The 25,992-nt window shown below is 40.7% G+C and overlaps 1 protein-coding gene and 1 long non-coding RNA gene across 2 annotated transcripts in view; one reads left to right on the forward strand and one right to left on the reverse strand.

Annotated features, from left to right (window-relative positions):
• The window catches only part of SCG3 (secretogranin III), a 33,847-nt gene continuing 7,855 nt past the window's right edge, over positions 1 to 25,992 (reverse strand). Inside the window, exons 7-12 of the mRNA XM_006177842.3 lie at positions 23,459 to 23,636; positions 20,873 to 20,989; positions 16,965 to 17,048; positions 15,178 to 15,315; positions 5,437 to 5,517; positions 1 to 596 (exon numbers count right to left, since the gene is read on the reverse strand). Of these exons, the coding sequence (XP_006177904.1) occupies positions 478 to 596; positions 5,437 to 5,517; positions 15,178 to 15,315; positions 16,965 to 17,048; positions 20,873 to 20,989; positions 23,459 to 23,636 (717 nt within the window). The 3' untranslated portion in view covers positions 1 to 477. The remainder of the gene's footprint in view (positions 597 to 5,436; positions 5,518 to 15,177; positions 15,316 to 16,964; positions 17,049 to 20,872; positions 20,990 to 23,458; positions 23,637 to 25,992) is intronic.
• LOC116664104 lies at positions 15,679 to 25,752 on the forward strand. Its single transcript, XR_004320445.1, has 3 exons — positions 15,679 to 15,759; positions 20,422 to 20,425; positions 25,740 to 25,752. It is a non-coding gene; the product is annotated as an uncharacterized LOC116664104 (long non-coding RNA).

Raw genomic sequence — 25,992 nt, forward strand, 5'->3', positions numbered from 1 at the left:
AGAGGCTCAGAGGAAATGTGAATTTATTTCAACTCCCCAAAGGGAACAGGTCTGAAAATGACATCTGGTAACAGATACAGTCTCTGAGATGCTTTGGTACCCAGCATGCCTTGAAAACAGACCCCCTATTCTTCAGGGGGTGCTTGCGTGTGTGGCACAGTGGGAAGAAGTTTCAGCTGTAAGATCAGTCCATTACAGGCTTTTCCAAAGCAACATATATATATGGTTATGAAATGTAAGTCTATAAGGAGATAAGGATTCTATATACAAAACCTCAGCGTACATACAACTTTACTTGTCAGATACTTTTTACGGCAAGAAAGCTATGTTTTCACCACTTCTAAAAGGTTAACTACTGTAAATTCGGCAGTTTCTAATAGTCCTTGGGTCAAAATAACTTTAGTCACAGAATGAGAAGCATTTGAAGCTATATTCTATTTTCTGAAACAGAAGCCTCTCCTGGATTGCCTGCCATTTCTACAGGCTGCTGTAAATACGCTTGATGGCTTCGGCTTCTTCTTTGTCAAGGATGCCTTTCTCCACGTAAGCATCAGCTTGTTGGTTGATGAAGTCCCTCATCTTTGAAAGGTCATAATCTGGAAAATATCATTAGAGTATCACGAGCAAAGATCAGGAAAGAACAACCCATTACAGTGATTACCATTAGCGAAGAAGAATTTTGTACAATTCCCACGCCCTGTCTTTCACATTGGAAGACACTTTAGTTCTTGGCTTTTGTGCAGTAGTTTGCAGCTTCATATCATGTTTACGTGCATTTTAGTATTTCCTGTGTTCTTCATCACTGTGGGCAGCCTTAAGTGAGTAGGCCGTGAGGCCCAGGCCAAAGTTCACAATAGCTTGCACCTGGTAAGAGGTAAATTTACGTATGCGCTCTAGTGTAACCACCACGCATGCGCCAGTAGCGTGAGTCAGCATTATAAACAATACGCATGCGTGGGCAGAATGAAAAGGACAAGTGCCCAAAGCCGGCGGCGTGCCATCTTGTTGAACTATAGTAAAGTGCTGTTTTGCTCCATGCAGTCTGTTTCACGGTATGGCGGTGCCTCGCACATTTTTCCAGGTGGGCAGCTCACCTCCTTGACTCCCTCTTCAGCCCCCCTTGGCGGACAATCACAACTTTCCAAGGTGTTCAGGTGGGGAAAATTGCCCTCATTTTACCACAGAGGGAACAGGCTTAGAAACCAGGGCTTTTTGCAAACTTTCACGTTTATACCAACCATCTGGGGCTCTTGGGCAGTTGTAGGCTTGTATTCAGTTGGCCGGAGGTGGTTGGAGTGGGGAGGGGATTAGGTTTATGTATTTCATTTTAATGGCGGTACCAGGAATTGAACCCCGGACCTCATGCATGCTTAAGCAGGCACTCTGCCACTGAGCTCTACTCTATCTACCCTGAGATTCTGCATTTTAAACAAGCTCCGAGGAGATGTTGATGCTGCTGGTCCAGAAAACACACTGGAGGTAATAAGACCCTAAAGCTTAAGTGCCTTGTTGGAGGTCACACAGCTAGTAAAGGTTATGATCAGAAGCAGGTGTTCTGACTTCCTGCATGTGCTACACTGGCTAAATCCGTGCTGAGGTGACAGCCCACATATTTTTTCTATATTAAGAATTATCTTAATTTTCATGCTGTTTGAATTGTCTGCATGGAGTAAAAAGTCAAACCATAGCCTCTTTGTGGTTCCTCTGTCCTACTTAAACAAAAACTTTATGTAAACTATTGAACTACTCATGAAATTTCCAAGCAAGGAGGCTGCCGGTGTCATCTTTCTGAAGGCTTGAAAGAAACCCCACATCTTTCCTTGATTCTTTAAGTATTATATGTTTCTTATTTTAAAATATGGAAAATGCAGCCTATAAAACATGATTATAAAATTTAAATCACCTGAATTCTATTCATTATAGATAACCACAGTGGATGTTGTTCTATTTCCTTTTCGCTTTTCAGTGTATCTATCTCAACACAGAATTATGATTACAGCTTACATTCAACCTTATAACTAGTTCCTTTCACTCAGTTTACACAGTAAGCATTGATACTCCCCAGAAACACCATTTTCAATGGCTACATATAATTCATCCATCCTATGGGGGTACCAAAATTTATGACCCACATCCCCATGGTTGGGCAGGTAGGACTTCCACATCAGAGAGTTTATGGGGAGACCCTTCCAGATTGTGAGTTGCCCGAGGCTGAGTTCCTTGGAGACAGTGTCATTCATCTTGGCTTTTGGCAGCCCCTGGAACGGGCCCTGCCTTTTGTCAGTTTGTAAAGGGAAGAGAAAGGAGGGAGTGGGGTCCAAAATCTTAGCATTCCATGGCCACTGTTGGCAAGCCTGAATGTCCTGAAGCAGGGTCACCAGGGCGTCTTTAAGCCCCTGCATGAAAGGAGAACCAGACCTGAAGGCCCTCTCTACAAGCACCAGGTGTTTATCCTCTTAAGGTGAGCGGAGGCTCTGACAGGCTGTTTCCTGTCCACCCAGGAGGGCATTTGCTTCTTCCCGCTTGGGCACGGCCATGAGGCTTAAACAGCCAACTCCCAGCACTGGGCACTTGACAACCATCATCTTATTTGCTCCTTGCAAAACCCCATGAAGAAAGCATTACTCTCCCCAACACAGAGACGAAGAAACAGGACAGAGAAGGTAAGTCCCTTGCTCGGGTCACAAGAGAGTCAAGTTTGGGATTCCATTTTGTCTATAGTCACAGCTTTGACTGCTCTGTGCCCTTGATGTAGTGCATGTGAAGCATCTATCAAGTGCTGAACAAAAAGTAAGTGCTTGGGGGTTCTGTCTGGTGTGGTTTTTGACTCTCCCTCACTGTCAGGCATGAGCTGGAGAAGCCAGCCGAGCACGCACTTTGTGTGCACCTCGTGAGCTGGTTCCTGACCAGCTCATGGGGCACAGAGGCCCCTCTCGCTCTTCACTGGTTTGAATGAATAACCGCTCTTCAGAATCAGTTCAGGGACATCTTTAGAGGGACAAAAGGCAGACTTCCAAAAACAGAGGTGAAGAGGTCCAGGTGATTCGAATGGACAAACGGGAAAATATTTTGTTTTCTTATGAGATGGAAAAATGGTCTTGTTATGACATGGTTATCACTGTGTTGTTGGGGAAACCAGCCTGGTGCAGGGGAAAGGCGGTTGGAGTCCATCCCAGCTCTGCCCTAGCAGGCTGTTAGAATACACCAGACAGTAGTTTAAAAGGTTTTAAGATGGTAAGGCTCAAAAGAGGACTGTGATTCACGTTTTTAAAAGTACAGACTTTCTTTTGATGGCTGCATAAGATTCGATCACCATCCTCACTGTCACAGCACGTGGATCTCCCTTTCCTGGATTTGGGAAGGAGACTGAGGTCACCCAGGCCCCGGACAAGCAAAGGGCATCGGCAGAGGTTAAAGGTCAGAACTAATCATAAGGCTTCCTGCTCACACAGCTGCAGCCACTGCACGGCCCTAGGACTGGGTCCCCACAGGCTTTGAGAGATGACCGAGTCAGGCAGAGCATGTATGAAGGCAGGAGGGGAGGAGCTCTCTTGCCCACACGAGGGTGAACTGCATGTCAGCCTCCCTTCCTGGAAGCAGAAGGGAGCATCAGACTCAACGCTGCCATTCTGTGCTTGGTCACAGAGCCTTCAGTATGCAAGCACTGGAATTCCATGCTTTACTAGGCTGGTCGTTTCTGTTTCTGGAAGATTGAATTGCAGGATGTGGCTGGTTATGACCAAGAGTTAGACTCATATGTTAATCAGTGAAAGAAATAACATAAATCCTCCAAATGGTTGGTCCATACAATTTACACTGGTTTCAGAATGCATTTTGGTACATACTGTATTACTTTGATTCTAAGATAAACTTAAAAAAAATTTTTTTAAGTCTTGGCGATCATTGATAGCATGTTATTTTTCTTCCTTAGTGGTACATGAAACAGTGGTGCATTTTCCATACAGTAACAGATTTGATGAAATATGCTTCAGGTGAATTTTAATGGAACTGACAGCCTGGAAATTCACATCATTTTGAACCAAATAAAGCATGTGTGAAGATCTGATAATTGTTCCTATCTCGTTCAACTTATATGATCACAGGCTAAAAGGGTGCTGAAAATACCTCTTGCTCCCAATGTGTTCTGCCTCACTGGTTCTCAGCCATGGTTGTGCAGTGTAATAATGAGGATTTAAGAAATACCGGTGCCTGGGTCCTGCCCCTCGAGTTTGAGTTCGTGGTCCTGTGGGCGTCAAGATATTTAGAAGCTCCACAGATGATATGAATGTATTTCTAAGTTTGAAAAGCAGTGTTCATCTCCTTTTAAAAGCATCACTTTACAACTTCTCTGGCCAGACACATGGGAATCACACTAGAATCCTCTCTCCACGTAGCTCTTGAGTTTCTCCCTTCTTTGTTTCCTCTGCCTCACCTTGGTTTAAGCCCCATCATTTCTGCTCCAGATCCTTGCCTCCTAGCTCTTGCCTGACTGCTGGGGTTTTAGTTTTTCAATCTGTAGCCACACTGCTACCAGACAGTTTCTCAGTTCTTAACCTAATTAAGCCCTGATTGAGTCTTCTCTGGCTAAAATTAACCTCCTTTGCAGGGTGTACAAGCCTCTTCCTGACCTGGCTGCTGACCACCTCCCCAGCTCTGTCTGCAGGTCCTCCCTCCAGACCCCAGTGTTTCTGGGAAACTGAACAGCCCCGGTTCCCAGAAAGCATCACTCTTTTGTCTCTTTATGTCTTTGTACCCAGTGTTCCCTCTGCCCCCATCTCCCCTCACTTGCAAACTCTTCCTTGCTTTTCCAGCAAAGGCTTTCCTGCCACCTTTTCTCCCAATGTAAGGAGACATGCCCCCTCCTCTTACTTCCTTTGTGCCACTGTGCCTATCTGTGTTAGCCCTGAGCAGAGGCCACAAGAGCTTTACTGATGTTGTGAGCAACTTGGTGTGGGGTGGGGGAGCTGCATCTTATGGTCCTTCACATCTCTGGCACTCAGAACAGAGTCCGGTTCTGTTTTCAGTAAGTGACCGACTGCCTTTGTGACTGCAGGGTGCACGTCATGTGTGCTCAGAAAACACCTTTGTTTAAGACACTCCAAGGAAAGGGGGGCAGGTAGACGAAACAAGATTGGCAAAATGTTGATAATTATTGAAGGTGGGTGACGGATGCATGTGGATTCATTATACTATTCTCTCTGCTTCTGTTTGATATTTTTCATAACAAAATGGAAAAGAAAAGAAAATGCCTTTGCTTACAAGCCTGATTAGAAAAATAAGAGGAATGGAGGTCTGTTCCCTTCTGCACCTGAGAGGTGCCCAGAGTCTTCTGGGCTCTGAGAGGAGACTGTGGCCTAATTTGATCGTGGGAATCTTTAATAAGAGCTCTTAACAAATGGGTGAAGTTTGCAATTTACAATCACACTAAATCCTTACCTTCTTTATTTTCTTTTTTGTTGTGTTTCTTCAGCCATTCAATATTTTTCCTGATGGCTTCCAAATAGGCTTCTGTTTTCCCTGGAAAAGGCAAGGGAACCCATATTAAATACTCCTAAAAATATCACTGTATCTCTTTTTAAAGATCGCATTTATGTTTGAGACCATAAACAAATATTGGACTTATTGAGCACTTGGTAGTTAGTGTCCCTGAGGAGGGAGTGTGCATATTTATTGGGTGGTGGGGATAAGATTCCAGGAGGCAGGTCCAGGCTGGTAATGTCAAGGGGCCATTATCCTACGGACATACAAATAAACACAATTTGATGTCCTGGCAGAGAAGTGTTTTGATTCAGTTCACTGGAGAGGTGGGTCCCTCCCAGTCTCAGATTGCATCGTTTCCGGTTAGGGGTGGTTCTTTCAAACTGAGGAGTGTTATCAGGTCAAGAACCAAATCAGAGTGGCAGATACTTAGGACTCCATCAGCAAATGTGTGATGAATAAGTCCAATCCGTGGCTTTGTGTAGGCTGCTCTGCAGGTCTTCTGCCCAGTCTGGTAGGGAGTATGTAACAACTCAGACGGAGAGGGGACTTGGACCTCATTTCGAGGTTTGGATAACTTGTTCTAGAAAACTCCCGGATATAAACACTCTCTGACGAGCTTTAAGTGTGCAAGAGAGTACCAGGCATCACTGAAGCACCTGCCCTGTGACATCCTTTAGATGCACTGTTGTCTACAAGTGGGTATTATCACCTTAGAGATGAAAGTCAGTCTCAGAGAGGCTAAGTGACTTGGCTGAGACCACACAGGAAATAATAGAGCTGAAAATTGGACTCTGGTCTTGACAAGTCTCTGCTGCCTGCACTATCTGAAAGATAAGACATGTTCAGACATGGACACTGATGTAGCCTTGTTCTGTCTCGAAGTAATCAACCACCCCCTTCAAAGGGTGGGTCCCTAATGCCCAGAGTGTCTGCACCAAGAGATCAGGAGGTCTGAAGAGTACTGGCCAATCTAAGAAAAGAGGCCCTCAAAGTCCAGGGCCTCTAGGTGGTGACCAGCTGCTCTGATTCCCTTTGAGACCTGTTCCTTCTGGTCTACTCCCCAGATCTCTCGATAGAGCTACCTGTACTGTGTGCTGATCGTGTGCCAGGGGCTGTTTTGTGCTCCAGCATACGTCATGTCTTTTACTCTTCACAACAACCTTTGGAGGCAGTCTTATTTAATCCCCATTTGAGAGCTGAGGACACTGAGACCCAGAGAGAGAAAGTAATATGCTGACGACCATCAGGCTAGGAGGTGGTAGGACCAGACTTGAATCCAGGTACACCGACAACAGTTCCTGAATGATGACTTTGCCCTAAGACTTGCTGATGTTCCCATTTCCATCACCACATTTACCTAAGGTACTTTCTGGGCAGCGTTCTTCCTGATCTTAATTAGCCCACTCTTAGCTCACCACAGGGGTTCCATGTTACTTGGTCCCCAAAGAAGCACAGAGAAGCTCTTGTGCAAAAAGGGGTAAGTGGACAAGAGAAGAGATCCACAAGGTTCAGCCCCTATTCACTTCAATTGCCCATGTAGAAAAAGCCTTGATTTCAATGCTTTTTTAAAAAATACATCTTTATATACATATTTAGATTTTTATTTTGGGGGGGGGAGTAATTAAGATTTTTTTTTTCTATCTTTTAATGGAGATACTGGGATTGAACCCAGGACCTATCTGCATGCTAAGCAGGCACTCTACCACGGAGCTATACCTTCCCATCAGTGCTTTGCTTTTAAGAATGTTAGAGCACGTGCAACACCAGTATCCCTCTGGCTGATTTACAGCACTGCAGCACAGCGAAGGTAGAGCTTTTCACTGTCTGCTGCCAATTTGATAAGAAGGTCAACCAGATTTGATAACAAAAACAAACAAAAAAAGCACAAAAAAAGTGTTCTCTATTTCAGATTAATTAGAAACAGCACTTCGAGCAGGGAAAGAAATCTTCATGTAGACTATTTCCAAGGAATGTGTCTTCATTATTTTTAGAGTTTAAATCAAATCAGTGGTTCTCCTAGGGCTTGCTTTAAAGAGCAGATAATGATTTGTCATTAGCACAATAGGTAATTAGGGGTCCTGAAACTTTTGAGGATGTGTGCAAATAGTCTTGTTCTTTGAAGAGTTTAAAGCATTCTTCCCACGATCTTCTCTGTGATATCATGTCCTAACGTGGAGAGCTTATTTGAGGGAAGGAAAACCATAGCTTAGTCTCTATTTAAATACTGCATTGAAAATTCTGAATGAGGAGAGTAAAACACGATTGAGGTTTTTGCCATAGTGTAGCAGACACTGTTGACTGCCTCCCCCCCCAACCCCCCGCCATGCTTCCCTTATTCCAGCCCGGCTAACAGAGGAGCCCTCAGCCGACGGTGGACAGGATTGGCAGTTAGCCGCCCCCACCCGGCTTCCTTACCCCTTGGGCGCGTTCCGCACAGTCCCCAGAGGTCCTCGTAGGACTGAGCCCCATCGCTCACAGCTGCAGCCTGCTCATTAACACACCACCGTGGCTTCATTCCCTCCGTGGACCTATCTCCCCACCCCAGCCCACCTGCAGTGCTTCCTGGGGGCACCTCCCAATTAAAAACACCACCTCAAATCCTGCTCTCAGGGTCTGTTTTGGAGGGAACCCAACCTAAGACAGTTGGAAATAAGGGATTCAGTGTCACCTTCGTCAGGTGCCTTTTTGCTCAGGGACTAACTAGCTATAAAAATGATGTTGAATTTTAAAAAGTATGAAATGTATGAAAAATAATTTTATTCACCATATTAACAGCAACCCATAACAAAGAATGAATTCACTGCAACTTAGAGAAGGCTAGACTGTAATCCATTAAAAGACTACTCTCTTGTGAATCATAACATAGATGATTAGGACAGTTTCTCTAACTGAAAATAGAACCTTCCCTGGCCCCATAACCCTCATTCCCATTTTCTGCTTTATTTTTATCGATAGCATGATTGCTTTCTACCGTATCATGTAACTTATTTATTAAGCTTATTATTTGTCTTCCTCCCTTAGAAATATTTCCTGTTTGCTGACGTACCCCCATGCCTAGAATAAAGCCTGACACATTGTAGGGTCTCAATAAATATTTGTTAAGTGAGTCAATGGATGAAGACTTCTTACATAGAAACCAGTCATAATCAGAAGATGGCTTGGTGAGCATCGAATCCAAACTAGAGAAACTATAATTTTTAAATAGAATAAATGATAAAAGTGTGCCTGCCCACCTGCCTTCCTTCCCTCCTTCCTTCCTTCTATCCTTCCACAAAGAATAAATTATTTGAAAGACGTGAAATTTAATGGATTCTGAACTTGTATCAGAGACAATTTAAAACACCTACAAATGTGCTGGACATGCTACATCCACGTGTCGTTTAATCTTTGCAGAGCTTTGTGAAGTAAGCGTTGTTATTCCCATTTTATTCATGAAGAAACTAAGGCCCAGAGAGGCTAAGTAATGTGCCCAAGGGGACACAGCTGAGTAAGAGTCAGAGCCTGGTCTTGAAGCAGAATGAATCTGGAGCCTCTAATGAGGGGAGCTGGGTAAAATTCACCTTTTAGACTAGCGATTTAGTGCCTGTTGTCATCACTAAACTGGCCAACAGGCAGTGGTTCTCTATTGGAATCACTGAGGGGAGATTTTAAAAATCCTGATGCCGGGGTCACTCATACCAATTACATCAGAATATCTGGAGGAAGGACTAAGTATCAGGGAATTTTTAACAATCCTGAGGTGATTCCAACGTGGGGCAAAGTTTGGGAACCACTTCCACCGGCACTGAGACCACCACACATTTGCTGGGCGCTGGGAATAAAATCAGGTGTTCCTCTGCTCTTAGACAAAAGCAGCTGGTTCGTATTTACATTTTCTTTTTTCGGGAGCTGTAAAGCATATCTATTATTTACACAGTGTGCACTGAAAGCCCATGAGAGTCCACTTTGGAAAGCTGGCCTATTTTTTTTTCAAATTTACTTCAGCTTCCTCTGGAAAAAAATAGCTCATGGCTGAGGTAATATGGCACAAGCCTTAAAACATATGCTACAGCAGATGGGAAGAGGGCCAGAGACAAGATGCAGCCCTGCTTCTTTGGCTGTTCTGGTTCTCAGCCCTGCAAGAGAAATGTCCTTTTTTATACATGAATTTGTCCTGATCCTGATATGCTACCTTGATCTGTACAAGCTCCCCCCCAACAAAAAAAAAAGCCCTGTAGAAATGAATAGGGTTAAACTACTGAATATTAGATATATTAAAGGTACTAGATGTTCAAAAAGAGGGTTTATAAAAATTAAGTTTGATATAATGTTTAACATTCTGTATAGGAAGATTATCCAATGACAGGTTTAATAAAACAAACCAACTGATAACATACTGATACTGTATCATGGATGCCAAGGTGGGCCCTAGAGCCATTCAATTGAAGAATTTTTGCACAATGATGATATTTGACATGACTGTAAGATTCAGCAGGGGATACTGGGTTAAGCACTGGGTGGGAATCAAGATCCAGCTCTGTCACTCTTTGGCTATGAGATCTTGGGCGAGTCAGTTCATCCTCTGTGCCTTGGTTTACTTATTTGTAAATTAAGGAGTGAATTCTGAGAAGATCCATGGTTTCTACATATGGGAAGAAATTCTCCTTTGCTGTCCTAGAAAGTCCTGTGTGGGTGGTGGGTCTCTGGCCTGCCTTTGCTCCCGGCACACTTGCTGACTCACAGGGGAGTCAGGCCATTATTTTTGGACATTTCTAGTAGGATGCCCTAGGGCTTGAATAAAGACATGAATTTTCTCCTCTTATGTTGCTTTAAAAATAAAAGCATCCACATGAGTTAGTCAGTTTATAGTCAATGCGTTAATTAAATAAGCAGCTTTCTCTTTCCTGGCTTCTGGAAGAAGATATGGGAATGGTAGGATATTTATGGGAAAGATATCTTAGAGGTCACCTTTTTAAACTTAATTCCATTATCTAGCCATAAACTTGATAAATGATAGCATTAGAATGAGTTTATGGGCATTGTAATGCTTATCTCATCTCTTGGATTATTTAAAAAAAAGATTTTCCGTGACTCATGGAGCATAAACATCAAGCTGGCAAAAAACCCGCCACACTTAGATCATGGAATAAAGCTTTAAAGTTCTCTGGTCTCCAGCGAGCAATGTACTTGAAAAATTAAGCAACTTTATAGATACGATTGAAATTAGAATAAATTTGATTTCATTGGCATATCCCTATATTTAGGAGTGATTATCGAATCATTCAAATCATCACACCACTAGAAATCAGTATCTTAAAATATTATTCTTAGTGTCAGTCCCTGTCAAAAGCAAGAGTTTAAATAGTCTAAAATATTTTCAAAGGTGAACCTGCCACTTTTCATCAATGGTAATTAAATTGGATTTTTTAAAACATTAAACCTGAAATGAGATGCGTGTAAACTTGCTTTGTAAGTTGAGGAGCAACATAAATGTAGGATGTTGCTGTTGCCATTCCACACAGGCCCCAGCATACACCTGGCATGGTTAATTATTGCTTGCTGTGGTTAGGTGGGGCCATCACCTCGCGTAGCAAGACCAAAACAGACTCCCTGCAGATGTTCCTGCCAGTGTGTCCTGCTTATAATTGTTTCCTTAAGAGGCTTTAGCTGAGCCATTACCTCATCTTGCTCTGCTCTGTAATGTCCTCCAACTTTCTCTCTGAAGGAAGCTTGTTCTACGTGCTTCTGACTCATCAATAAAGGAGATATGTCTGTGGCTTGTGGTACTTGCCTACTTAGGAATGAAGAACTATTCTCAGGTCATTTTAAAGCTTGCTTAAGCTCTCAGAGGCAGGCACTGGGTCTTATATTTCTTCTGTAGCCTCGTGAGCACAGTGCCAGGCGTGTCATCGCCAGAAATGTTAATTTACTCCTGAATAAATCTCTCAGGAAACCCAGCCACCCCTGCCTTCATCCACGTGGAGGCTTTTATTTTTCTGCCTAGAGACAACAGCTGTTTTCTCACTCCGTTTCTATAACAGAGAAGCAGAATAGCCTTTGAGGAGAGTGCAAATAAAGCAACCATGAGTACAGAGATAAAGGTCACAGCATGTCCTTTTGGGGATCAACTGCATTTTTTCCGGGAAATGTTGGCCCTTGGCTTAAGCTCAGTTTGGTGTTCTCTAAACTGTACTAAAATCAATTTTCGTTATCCCAGAGTAAAGAGGATCAGGGGGAGCATGAATAAACTGAACTGCCAAGTGATGGAAGGAGGAAAACTAATTTAGCCCCAAGTCCCTACCCGTTTCCTAATGTTTCAGGAGAGCCATTACGAAGGTTAACACTAAATGGATGGAGTTTTACTCTTCTCTCTCCCCATTATTATCTAATGGAAATCCTAAAGAGAAATCCAACCTCATCATTACTCTCCAAACATTCACATCCTAAAGAGGAGGTAGTGGGCTACCACGAATCAACTCCTTCATATTCCTTTTTTAAAAAAATATATTTTCCTACAACAAGCAAAGAGACCTGCCAGCACCCACTCCTAGGAATATTTGCACAGCGATATAAGGTGTTGTCCTAAGCACTGGGCACACTGCCTCTGCGAGTCAGAGAACTCGGACGATGGCCTGCTGTGTTCTAGGGAGGGACAGTCATTACACATGGTTGCTCCCAGAGCTGATGATTCAGGCACACTGAGCTGTAGTCCTTTGTGCCGCCCAGTTCCTGACTCTCTGGCTTAGGCCGCAGGACCACTCTTATCCTGGTTAGCTACCTTTCAAAAGCTCACCAGTCATCTTCCACCTCATACGCATTAGGATGGCTATCATCCAAAAGAAGGGGGGAAAAAAGGAAATAAAAGTATCGATGAGGATGTGGAGAAATTGGGACTTTGCACACTGTTGATGGGAATGGAAAAGGGTGCAACCATCATGGAAAACAGTGGTTTCTCAAAAAATTAAAAATAGACTTACCATATGATTTAGCAATTCTACTTCAGGGAATATTCTCCTCACAATCGAATGTAGGGTCTTGGGATATTTATACACTCATGTTCAGAGCAGCATTATTTACAATAGCCAAAAGGTGGAAGCAACATGTGTCCATAGACAAATGGATAGATAAACAAAATGTATATATGTGTGTGTGTGCGTGTATATATATGCACACCATATACCACACACACACACACACACTGGAATGTTTCTCAGCCTTGAAAAGGAAAGAAATTCTGACACATGTTACAACATAGATAAAACTTGAGGACATTATTCTGTGAAATAAGCCAGTCACAAAAGGACAAATACTGCACGATCCACTTATATGAAGTAGCTAGAGTGGTCAAATCTGCAGAGACAGAAAGTAGGATGCTGGTTGCCAGGGGTGGGTGGAGGGAGAGGGAATGAGGAGTTACTATTTAATGAGTACAGAGTTTTAATTTTGCAAGATGAAAAGAGTCCTGGAAATGGACAGTGGTGATGGTACCACAATGATCTGAACGTGCTTAATGCCACTGAACTTAAAAATGCTTAGGATGATATATTTTATGTTACGTATATTTTACTACAATTAAAAAAAAATACTAAAAAATTTTACTGCTCATCCAAAGTGGGCCTACGGTTGAGTAGAAGTATCAGCGCAGCATGACTGGTCAATAAACATGACACGTATATCACCAAGTCCCCCTGTCCATGCCCATGACAAACATTATTAATTAATCATTGCAACATTCTTTCCTCCTGAGTCCAGACGCAACCTCATAACGTTTTTCAACATAGGCAACTACCAAACAATTAGAGTTGATATGTCAGCTACATACATCATTGTAGGAGAAAATTGTGATGGTCTATTAAATCCATGCTAGATGAAGGCTGCTGTAATCTAAAACTTCACACACAAGATGGTAAAACTCAACATGAACTTGATATATTAAGAAAAACAATGTCTTTTTCAGTCCTGTCTCAAAAAAGTCCCAGTAACTGAAATAGAAGCAGTACCTTTGACCAATATCACTGCTTATTTGAACCCATATAACCTAGGTTCAATTTTCTATATATTCTATGTAAAGGAACCAGAACTCTTTGAAGGAGAATTGATTTCAAGACATGGGACAGGAAAAATCAGATTGGGTCTAGAATATTGTTGCAAGAGAGCATAGATAGTTTAAAAACCACTGAGTACACTGCTAAAAGGATGAAGGAGAAACTTGGAGGTGGGGTTCCTACTGCCCAAGCTCTACCAGCTTAAGCAGGAAAATCATAATCATCAACAACTTACGTAAATGGAGAAAGTTAATATGAAGTGTTAACAAAGATAGGAGTAATATAAAAGAGAAACTACTTTTATTGCTGCTATTAAGTTACAAGGGTATTAAATACATAGCTAGTTTCTTTTCTACTTAATACACAGACACTGTTAAGCATGGGTCTGTTATCAAGTATGAACGTGAACCTGTTTTTGTCTGTATGAGCAGGAGAGACTGGGAACTTGCACGTGGGCCAAGCAGTCTCTTCAAAATTAAGAGCTATACCATGAGCATGATCAGCTTTTGCGGTCTCACTTCATATTACAGCAAAGACTAAGCAAACGCCGTCAGTTCATTGCCTCTGATGATTATAGATAATAAACAATGAAAAGGGAGCCCAGTGATGTGCTTCCAGATGATAAATTAGCTGAATGTCACACTCGCCACCCTCCCCTCGCAAGAGAGCAACGACCCACTCCCTGAGCTTTCAGGGATGAAACTTTCATATCACCCTACTAATGAGACACAGATAAGACATAAGTAAGTTACCAATGATACCAAAGAGTTCAATACATCATAATGACAAAAAAAAAAAAAAAAAGTAGTTTGAAGCCATCTGTTCACAACTTCTGGTAAAGACACTAAGTTTCCAAAAAAAGAGTATCTATCTGAGAGTGTTTTCCGTGGTGTAACTAGCACACTTTGTAATAAAAGGGGTTCTAACCACTGGACTATGCAACCAGATCCCACATCCTGACCTGAAATGGGAGGGTTAACAACTTTGAACTTGCAACGTCACGTGGTCTTTTTTTTTGAGGGTGTGTTAAAGTTTCTCAAAACCCCAGAAGATGTAAGTTTATATCACACAGACTTATTAGGGCTTCGTCAATGTGTAAGAATAAGTATTAAAAACAAGTTTTATAATTATTGGGCTAGTTTAGTGTGTGCTTTTATGCTTTTTAAGGTATCGAGGTTACTTATGGAAACTTGATATATTTGATTTATGATTTTTAATCAAGTCCCTGAAAGGATTTGCCAGATTGCAATCACTATAAATGATTAAGAAAATTTGTCTTGTTAAAGCCATAAATTTTGATGACTTTGTTGAATAAGTAGTACATGAATATTTAAAGCAGTGTTATGTTTAAAGAAATATTGCTCAATAAATTCCTAAGATCATAAATTGGACATTGAACAATGCACAAATGGTCATGAGTATTTCTCCCAAGCACAAAGGCCCATTGGATATTAAAGACCATCAAAAGATGAAACCAATTTGCCATGCCAGGAGCCTCAAGACCAGTAAAAAAAGATTGCTATTCAAATAAAGTTACCATGTGCTAAATCTCTTCTATGGAGACGGTTTTAATTTCTCAGATTTGGTAGGGCTTGCCTTTTGGATGACACTTCAAAGTGAAAGTTTTTGCTTCTCTAATTTCATCGTCAGCCTAGAGCTGTCAACTCCATACCTTTTGGCTCATCTGTCTTTCCTCTTGGGTTGGCATTTTCATCTTTTGTGGAGTCCTTCAAGGTTCCATATTCCTTTTCCATTTTAGCTGCTTCTTCCTTGGTACTGTCTGTTTCTTCATGACTCTTCTCTGATGGCACTGTAATCAGATTGTACACTGTTATAACACCATTTCCTATGAATTAATTCCTAGTGTGGAAATGAATTTTATTGAAAAGATACAGCTTGAGGTCAGACCATTCTTTGAGTTGAAAGGGATCTATCTTGGCAATTATCTATCTAGTCCAACTCCTTACCCCCATTTCACAGAAGAGGAAACTGAGGCCCAGAGAAGGGAGAGATGTGCTGAAGGTCACCCACTGAGTTAGCAGAAGAGCTTGGCCAACTCCCCATCTGGATTCTGGTTGTGGTTTTTCTGTTTTGCCATCCTGTGTTATTAGAGTATAGATTATTTTCCTTATTTTAATTGATGTAGGCATTCAGGTGAGATGTATCAGGTCCCAAAGCAAATTTGAATCTTGATTCCAATTGAAAATAACTGTAGTTGCCCAATCTCTCCTTGACATTGTGTTTTTGAAGAACAGTCTGTCACTCAGAGTAGCACCTAAGGATTTGGGGCTATGGTCAGACTTTCCTCCTGCCTCTTCCTTCATACTCCTTTACCCTTGGCTACCCTACTGGAAAGAAGGGAACTGGCCCCTTGCTATTAAGAGGGATAACCCCTTACTTACTTCTCACTTAAAAATAACTGTATATCCTTCTAGAAATCCTGTACTGAATTAAAGAATCATAAACCTTGAAGTAGGTAACTCCTTGAAAACAACTGTAATGCATCTTTGTCAATAAAATAGGAAATCTTAAGCCATCTAACTAAGTTTTTTTTAGTAAAATGTTTATTATTATATAAAAAAGTTTATTACTATAAAAAATAAGAAAAAAGAAACCAGTTATTGTCTCATTTCATAAAACATCCCCTGCTGGTGTTGTAGTTCATAGATTTTTTTTGATGCATATTTTTTCATTGTTGTGGTACAATTTTGTTCCTTGCTTTTGTCATTAACATCACTATGAAAGGATATTTCCAGGTTATTAAAAACAGCTTGAAAACATCATTTTAAAGGGCTGTATATTCTGTCAAATATATGTACATAATTTCTGTGATAGGGACACAGAATTAAAGTATAAGAATTTGCAGTCTGTTCCCTTTTGGCACCTCCCTCATCCCTGAAAGATTCCTTTGCACAGCTCTGCTCTGTCACATTCGCCATGCTAAGCAGGGTGATGGGTGAGACGCAGAAGTGAGGAGACTGAGAGAAGAGGGTAAATCAGACCACACAGGGCACAGACTGTCCCAGAGGAGCCAGAAGAGCTGGAGGGGAGAGTTAGTGAGGGGGCAGCAGAGAGGGGGACAGAGGGACAGTGGTCTGAACAGTGATGATCTAGGATGAGAAAAAGACACCTAAAGGAGAATTTTAGGAAGGTCTGCTCAATTTGTGATCTAGCTCTCATCTTTCCCTACTAGCCACCACCTAAAAATCTTCAGTAAAGACCTAATTTCTTTTCAGTGCTTCTTGGGATCAGATTTCTGTGCTGAGACTGGCCACAAAAAAGAGTTCTGTGCTGAGACTGGTCAAGGTTAGAGCTACTTAATCCTATTGGTTGGATTTCAGATCTTTAAACTTTAAAAATATATGATTTTTTAATCAGTGTTTATTGAAGTTCAATATTTACCACTCAGAAGAGTTATTTTGCTAAAAGCTGGGGAAAAAATAGTAAAATAAATCATACCTGGGAAAAGCTTGCTTTTATTGTCAGTAACATTTTTTTCTAGCTTATTCTTGGTCTGAAGAGCAATTGTTTCATCCAAGTTTTCTGGAACAGAGAAGAGAAGAAATAGTATTTAATGTCCTGAAAAACGCTTTCAAAGTTTTGCTAAAAATGTTTAAATCTCACCAGAAATATCACAATAGCAATTCCACAGTATTAACATAGCTAGTAAGATGCTTTGACATGGATTTTATTTCTAGGAATCACAGACTCTTAGGAAGGGAGGGTATGCAAATTGAGATCCTCAAGTTTAACTTCCTGCTCAGTCAGCTGCAGAAGTCCCTCCCACATTTCCCAGACGGCTGCCAGAACACATCCAGGGTTGGGGCCTATGATGGACACCTGTGCTTTTGGCCTACTCAGCATCCTCTAGTAATGACACCTTGATTTTCCCTTGGAGAACCCAGACCTCTCTCACTCTCAGCATATTTGGCTCTAGTGGTGGCAGAAAAAAACCCAAGCCTTTCTCCACCCTGCAGGCTGTAGTGATTGGTCCAAGGAGAAGCACATGACACAAGCCAGGCCATTGAGGTTCAATGGTTGGAGAAAGAGGCTCTCTTTCCACTAGGATTGCTCTACTGTGAGAATGTGAGACGGGGGCGGTGCTGGCCACCTTGTTTTCATAAGGGAGCCGCTTATCTAGAATACAGATAACATACAGGACGTCAGTGAGATGGGGAGGGACAGACTCCCCACACTACTGGTGGGCTTCCCGAACCTGAAGCCAAAACTACCCCTACTCCTGGACTTTTCAGTTACATGAGGAAATAAATTATTTTTTCGTTTAAGCCAAAGAGTTGGATTTCTGCCATTCAGGGCTCTCACTAATTCATGAGGCAGCCAGTTCTATTGTTAGTCTTAAACGTTTTTTCATTGAGATAGAACGTTGTGTAAGTTTAAGGGGTACAAAGTTGTTAATTTGATACACTTACATTCTGCAAAATGATTACACGGTAGGGTTATCTGACACCTCCATCATGTTAGATGTCTTAAGGATGACAGTTTCCCTACTCATATTAAGCTGAAATCTGTAGCCTTGTCTTTGCCCTAATTCTGTTCTGTTCTTTGGAATAACACCATATAGGTGTTGCCAGACAGGAATCTACACTATGACCACCTCAAGGTTGCCAGTGAATTAGAATCCACACCCTTTGTGTTCAGTTTTTCAACCAGTTGCATATCCATCTCACTAATAAGACAGGGCTTTTTTGCTATTGGCAAACAAGCATTTCTTTGTAAATAGTCTATAAAGATTTCATAAGTACCTTGTATTATTCCTCCCTAAGAAAACTCTTCCTTCTGCCCTCCCCCATCCCTCTTTTGAGAGGAATATCAGCATATTCCACTGTGTGACACAGCCTGCTTTCTTCTTTGAAATAGCAACCATAGCGGGCAAACTTTGTAGTCACCATACACCGCTGGAGCAAGAACAGAACAGGCGGTCACTGGTCATTGTTACTTGCTGAGACTGACGGAGAGGAGGCGAGTTAATCCTCTCTCTTCTACACAGGCTGTTACTGAGCCCTCAGGGTTTGAGGGTGGACCTCCATGGCAGTGGAAATCAAAATCCAATGGGCTTATACAGAAAAACTCTTTATGTACAACTCTTTCTAATTGTAAAAGTTACATAAATAAAAGTTACAGATATATGAGAAAGTGAACAGAAAATTATGAAGAAAAAATAACACTTATTATGCCCAGATACTGTTTTGGTATATTTCTTTCCAATTTTATTTCTATATGTATATCCATTTTTTAACACCCAAATTAAGGTCATATTCTAAATGGCTTTAAGCATTCAACAGTGTATCATGAACATTTCCCCATGTCATTAGTCTTTGTAAATAATATTTATTGATAAACATGATTATTAAAAACACAAACATTAAAAAATAAAATTTAGCCTATCATAAGAAGAAATAATTTAGATAGTCTTCTCTTATGGGGTAGCTAGGTTATTTCCACTGTTTTTTCCTATACACCAGTGCTGTCCAGTAGAACTTTCTGCAATGATGGAAATACTCATTTCTGTGCTGTTCAGTATGGTAGCCACCAGCTACTTGTGACAATTGAACACCTGAAATGTGCTTAGAGCAACTAAGAAACTAGATTTTTCATTTTGCTTAATTTTTATTACTTTTAATTTAAATAGCAACCTGTGACTACGATTGTGGACAGCACACATGTAAATAGTAGTGGAGATACCTGGCTAGCATGCAAGCCTTTGTGGCATCTCTAATTTATTTCCATAGGGTAAGTGTGGAATTTCTGAGTCAACAGGTTATTGATATGAAACAATGATTGATTTGAAACAATGTCTTTGATCTATTATTAGGTGAGTGAAATAGGCCACAAAGCTTGGTGTGTAACTTGAGCCCAAGTTTGATAAATAAACTAAAAGAAAAAAAAATGATATAGATACGTATGTGTATGTGTGAACACACAGAGAAAAAACATCTGGAAAGATATAAATCAGAATGTTACCTGGGTATTAGTTTTAGGAGTAGCTTTTCACTGTCTTTTTATTATCTTTCTGCATTGACTGATTTTTTAAAATGTTCTTTTATAACCAATTTTTTAAAAAGTAAAAAATTATTTTTCATGTAGGAAAAAATGAAGTTCATATAGAATAATTCTAGATTACTCTGTCCTGTGAGATTTTTCTCTTCCGTTTAATTCTCCCTTCCCTGGTCAGTGACCAGAGTAAGGGGCCATGAGTTCATCTTGCCTGAAGGATATCTGAGATGAATGGTATGTGTTGATTAACTAAACCAAGCAGGAAAGCAAAAGGCTTTTCTTCTTCTTCGAACAACATGCAGAATCAAAGATTATTTAAGCTTATCTATAAAGTTCAAAGAATTAAGTGTCAACAAACTTTTGCTATAAAGGGCCAGATAGTAAATATTTTTGGTTTTGTGGGCCATATGGTCTCTGTTGCAACTACAGAACTTGGTCATCATAGCAAAAAAGCAGCCATAGACAGCACTAAAACAAAGAAGCATGGATATGTGCCAATAAAACTTTACTTATGGGGGGGAGGACAGGTATAGGTCAGTGGTAGGATGCCTGCTTAGCACGTGTGAGGTCCTGGGTTGAATCCCCAGTACCTCTGTTAAAAAATAAATTAATAAACCTAATTACCTGCCCCCTTAAAATTTTTTTTAATTAAAAAAAATTAAAGAAAAACTTTATTTATAGACACTGAAATTTGAATTTTATAGTGTTTTCTCATGTCACAAAATACTATTCTTCTGATCTTTTTCCCAACCATTTAAAGATGTAAAAGCTATTCTTCGCTTGTGTGTTGTACAAAAATAGGTGGTGGGCCAGATCTGGCCCACAGACAGTAGTTTACCAGCCCCTGTTGCAGAGAACAGGGTCCTGTATTCTACAGATACAGAAACTGAGGCCTAGAAAGGAGAGTGTCTTCCCCAGCATCACAGACCTGGTCTGAGGCAGAGCTGGGACCAGGGGGCAGAACTTCTGATGCCCAGTCCAGTGCTCCCTCCTCACCACACACAGATCTCACTGGTTAAAACCTTTTATTCCCCACCATGCAAACACAATTGAAGAAAAAAAAACATCAAATTTTAATAAAATTGTCTTCAAGGAGATTATTAGAAAATGTTAGTAAGACAAAAATATAACAAAAGCAAAATGTTTGTATTTGAACTGGATCTATAAAGAGCTGTAAATGTCTGGTGAATTTTACCCGTGTCCATTATCAAGATGGCCAGTTCTGGTTACGAAAGAGATTCAGGCTATTTTGGCATAAATGATCAAATTAGTAAAATATTTATTGCCCAATCTCTAATCCATTTTGGACAATGAAAACTAACCACAGTGAAAACAAGAGATAGGACTCTCACCAAGGTAGGAAACACCTTCTTCTGGAGAGATTGTGCCATACTTTACCATCATCTTCACAAAGTCAATCAACGTTTTCATGATAGTAATCAGGGTTTCTTTCTCTTTTGCCTCTTTTTCTGTATAAAAAGACAAGATAATTTTTTAAAACTAGTGCAGTATAGCTTCCTCTTTCAGTGACAATTTATGAAGTACAGCATCTTATTGAAATATTTCTCCCTACATATGTGGCTAAAACCACATATATTTAATTTACAAAAAGCCTAAGGCTTGATTGGGAATTCAGGACAATGTACAGATGTACTGCACTTTTTCAGATATGGGTAATGACAATTTCTCCAAAAGGGTTTACTTTAAAATATTTTTTGATAGATTAGATGATAGAGACAGTTTGCAGACTGAGATAATATGAACTCAAAAGAAAGTTAGCAGATTGGTAACTCAATAACTTTTCTCTACTCAGGTCATATATTTCTGAGGACAAGAATGACCTGTTTTTGTTAGTCAAGCTAAATATTTGAAATAATAACACACATGTATCTTTCTTCTTTAAATGTAAGGTTGATTTTTTTTAATAGTAGTATATTGCTTTCTACACTTTATTTCATTTGAAAGAACATAAGCATATTGCAAAAATATTCCAATGGTACAGAAGTAAATAGTGAAAGTAATGTTCTCTTCCCTCCCCCCAACCCCCTACTTCCTACAAGCAACCATCATTAACAGTTTCTTGGGAACTCTTCATATTTGACATACTGTTCTGTATCTCGATAGAACAAGATGGCCAATGATTCCATAGTAGTTCAGTAGCTGTATTAAGTCTAAAATCAGAAAAAAAATCTATTTCCATTTTTGAAGACAAAAATTTAGTTGTTAGAGGCCAGCTTCCCTATTCTTCTAGCTGCTATGAAGAATTTTCTCTAAATACTTTTAGTCTTCCCCTCCATCTTTTCATCCTCCCCACAGATAAGATTGATGAGCTACAGCCCCTGGTCTGCATTTCTTGACTAATGGGGATTTGGAATCTTCCTTCTTTCTGCTCCCCTGAAACAGTGGAAGGAAGGCAGGGACCTGAAAAAGTGCCTACTCTGCGGACTCAAACTATCCCAGGACTGGCTTTTCAAAAAGCTACACTGAGGGGTCGGGAGTAGGTACGCCCACTGCTGGCTCTCACACTAAGATACATTCTACAACCTGGTCTGTATCAGTATCGAAGATATTTTATTTCTTAACCTGCTTTATTATTTCTCAATTGGTTCAGACCTTGTGTGAAAAAGATGGGTACTTTCAAAGACCTCAGTCTAAGTACTTAAATTAAAAGCCTATAAAAATAAAGGCAATAAGGAATGGGGTCAAGAAGACTGACAGATGAAAATACATAGAGAATATTCCATACAGTAGAACCTTAAACATACCGTAAAAGTCACAAGATTGGGGAGAGGAAGGTGAGAGAAGGGATGGGGAGAGAAATCCTGGAAAAGGGCAGGTAAATAATACCTTGAGCAATCACATTATTTGCTCAAGGTCACAGCCATATAAAAATTTGGTCTCGTGCTGATGTACTTTACTAACAAGAAGTGACTCACCAGGACAACAGAGGTTCTGAGCTGGGTGTCTGCCAACCAGTGGGGCAAAATGGATCAGAATGGACCCTCGAGATGTATAAGCCCTACAGACACTAGCAGAGGGGCTGGTGCCATTCGGTCAATGTCTGGGATTGAAGGACAAAAGGATGTTCTCCAGAAAGGAAAGCTCACTCTAAGGTCACGTCTTGGGGAAATATGTTAGAATTATAGAAATCTTTATTACAAATGTTCAATCTGGGGATGAATCTTTAAACAGGAAAGAAAAGCCATAAGGCAGTGAGGGCATCTGTCTGAACAACAACAACAGAAAGTTTGCAGATTATTATCCTGCTTGCAGAAATAAATATGAACTTAAATCTTCAGTCAACTCATTTTGGTGCACATATAAAAGAAAAGAGAGAAACACATTAAGGACTTTTTTTAAAAAGCAGATCGTTTCCCAAGTGTTTTGGGCTCTTGGACTTCATTGGTCCAATGTCTTGTTCACTTCAACTCATTTGAAGACTGAAGTTGCACATGTCTAAAAAGCAAAATTCTGAATCACTTAGAAATAATAAATTATGTTCTACATACTGTTCCTACTAAGAGAAGAAGATAAAGCCTTAAAATAAAAAACGATTTGCAATAACAATTGAGGCTGAACTGGGTCAGGCCAAGGACTCTCTCTGACTCATCCCTTCATCAGCACAAGGTTCACTCCAATACCAGGAACACAGCACGTATTCAATAACTGTTTATTGAACAAATAAATGAACCCTCTGTTAACATGAAGATTAAATTATCCAGAAATTCCACCCTTCCTGATTATCCTTTCCTAAATATTTCCATGACTAGTACAATTCTTTTGGGAAAAAAATCAATGTGAACTATTTTCCCCAAAGCCATGATGTATGTCATTGAGGGTTGAATTTAGAAACTGAAAACAGGAAGAAAGAAAACACCACCCACATTTCCTGGAATTACCAGTTTCTGTTCCACATGGTCAGAAAACACAGTATTTACCTGAATCAATACTTTTCAGTAGTGCATAGAAGTTGGGGAAATACTGGAGTTCCTCAAAGTTGTCTTCACCGTAGGTTTTAGTTCTCCTTTCCAAGCCTTTTGTCAAGGTTAAGGTGTTGGATACTGTTTCATCATTTTCGCCATTAGTAAAACCATCTTGAATTGCTGCCATTGGAGTCTCCAGTGGGGAAAAAATAAATACAAAATAAACATTTTGTTAGAACAAATGACACTCCGGCTTAACTCGTTCCTTTGTGATGCCCTTGAATGTGAAGTACAAGAATACCTCCTTCTTGGCAAGCTCCTGCAGGATCAAACTCTTTTCTAGGCATGTGGGCATCTTGTCACATGGGTAGGTCATTGGGACTTAGAGACAGGTACTTTACCTGAAGACCCTGGGTCCTGCTCAGTAGAAAATAGATAGGGAATTTCTAGGTCCTGCTCTGATCAAATTCCCCTCCACCAATTTCTCATGAGAGTGTCTTTGTAAAACTGCCTTTCACCAAGGGGTGAGGTGGGGTCCTTTGAGTTTGTAGAATCTACCAAGACAGATTGTGCCAAGATACAGGAAAGCCTGTCACAATGTCTAACACGAGCAGAGCAGTCACACCTTGGGGGTTTCTGGGTGACATTTTGAAGGCTTTCTGGGAGGCTGCACAAGATTCTTTGTCCCAGACTTGATATGTGTCCAGTGTTCCTATCTTTTTTGTTTGTTTGGGAGGGTTTATTTTTGGAGAGGGGAGGTAATTAGGTTTGTTTGTATGTTTATTTAATGGAAGTACTGGGGATTGAATCGGGGACCTCGTGCATGCAGAGCACATACCCCACCACTGAACTATATCCTCCCCCTCCCAGTGTTCCCTATCTTAATGATCCGTTCTCCATTTATTGGACTAAACAGAAATGTAAGAGCCTTTTTTTGTCCCTTCCTCTTCATTTCCTCACATCCAACCATCAGTAGCCTTGTTGTCATACACTCTATATTTATCCCAATTGTGTACGTTTCTCTTTCTCCACTACCCTACTCTAGTCCAAGATACCTTCATTTCTTACTTTCTAACTGGTATACCACCCACCCTCCAGTTTATTCCCAACACTGAGTTTTCCATGTTATAGCCAGTTATATTTTTAAAAATATGATCATGTAATTCCTTTGCTTAAAATCCTTCAGTATTTTCCCACTGCTTTTATGATAAAGATCAGAATCTGTATCTGGCTGATATGGTGCTGCCTGGTCTGGTCTGGCCTGGGTCCCCTCCTCAGTCCCATCTCTCACTGCCGTCTCTGTGCAGCATCCACACTGCCCTTGTTTCAGTTACTTGGGTACATCCTTCCCTACATACTGCCTCTCATGTTCACAAGTTAACTCCTATTCAGCCTTCAGTTTTTGGCTCAAGTCACTTCCTCTAGGAAGCCTTCCCCGAGCCTAAGTCCAGGACAGGTTCCTTATTTATGTGGTTTCACAGAACCATGTTTCTTAGAGCACTTAATGCAGTTGCAACTAAAAAATATGACTATTTGAAGACCATCTGCCTCTTCCATTAGACCTTAAGCTTCATGAGAGAAGGAATTATATCTTTCTAAGTGAGCATTGTATCCCCGGTGCTTGGTACCTAGTTGGTTTCTCAACAAATATTTATTGAAAGAATATTTCATTTGCATTAATGCATTTAGGTAACTTGAGTGCACAGGTCAAGCATGGGGACATTTTATAGATGGGAAGTAAGGAGTACACAAGAGGAGTGAAGGATCATGAACGTTGCTATGTCAGTTTTAGTTCAGACTGGTAAGCTCGAGTGAAAGTCATGAGTTCTTTGATGAACTAGGAAGTTTTTTTTAGGGTAGGTGGATTTCAGAGCTGTTTTAAAAGATGGCAGCTGGTGGGGATTTGAAGTAGGTGAGCAAAGGAGAGCTTTTAGGCAATCTAGTAAAAAAAAAAGAAGTCATACCAATTTCTGTTTTCTAGCCTTCTCTAAAAACAGGACCATAAATCTACATATTATTTTTCCTCGTATTTGGGATAGAATGTTGGAAAGGATGAGGAGCCATGGGATCCGGGTGCTCTGGTGGAGAAAACAAAAGAGGAGGATATCCTCTTGTGTCCTCCTATGGTTAAGACCATCTGGAGTTGTAGAGAGAATGCAAGGAGGAGATAGAGATTTTAGTAGCTTGGCTGAGACCAAAGAAAAGATGAAGAGGCAAGGAGAAGGGCGAATGAATGACAAATCTTAAGTAAAGGATGGCAGTCAGGCTCTGAGCTAATGAGAAGGGGAAGGAGCAGGCGGAAGAGCACAGGATAGACAGAGAGGCAGCAGCAGGCAACTGACTCTGGGGAATATAAAAGCTGATGTGTTAAAGGATCAAACCAAGCCAAGTTTCTTTTTTGGGGTTTTGTGAGCAGATGCTGACATCCGCTGTGAACAGAAGTTGGATACCAAAAGAGCTGTGAAATACTTGATTCCAGAGCACTGGAATTATACAAATTGTTATGTGAAATAACCATTTCCTGTAATATTATGTGTTATTTTACTTTG

The sequence above is a fragment of the Camelus ferus genome, chromosome 6 (assembly GCF_009834535.1).
Source record: "Camelus ferus isolate YT-003-E chromosome 6, BCGSAC_Cfer_1.0, whole genome shotgun sequence".
Taxonomy (NCBI): Eukaryota; Metazoa; Chordata; class Mammalia; order Artiodactyla; family Camelidae; genus Camelus; species Camelus ferus.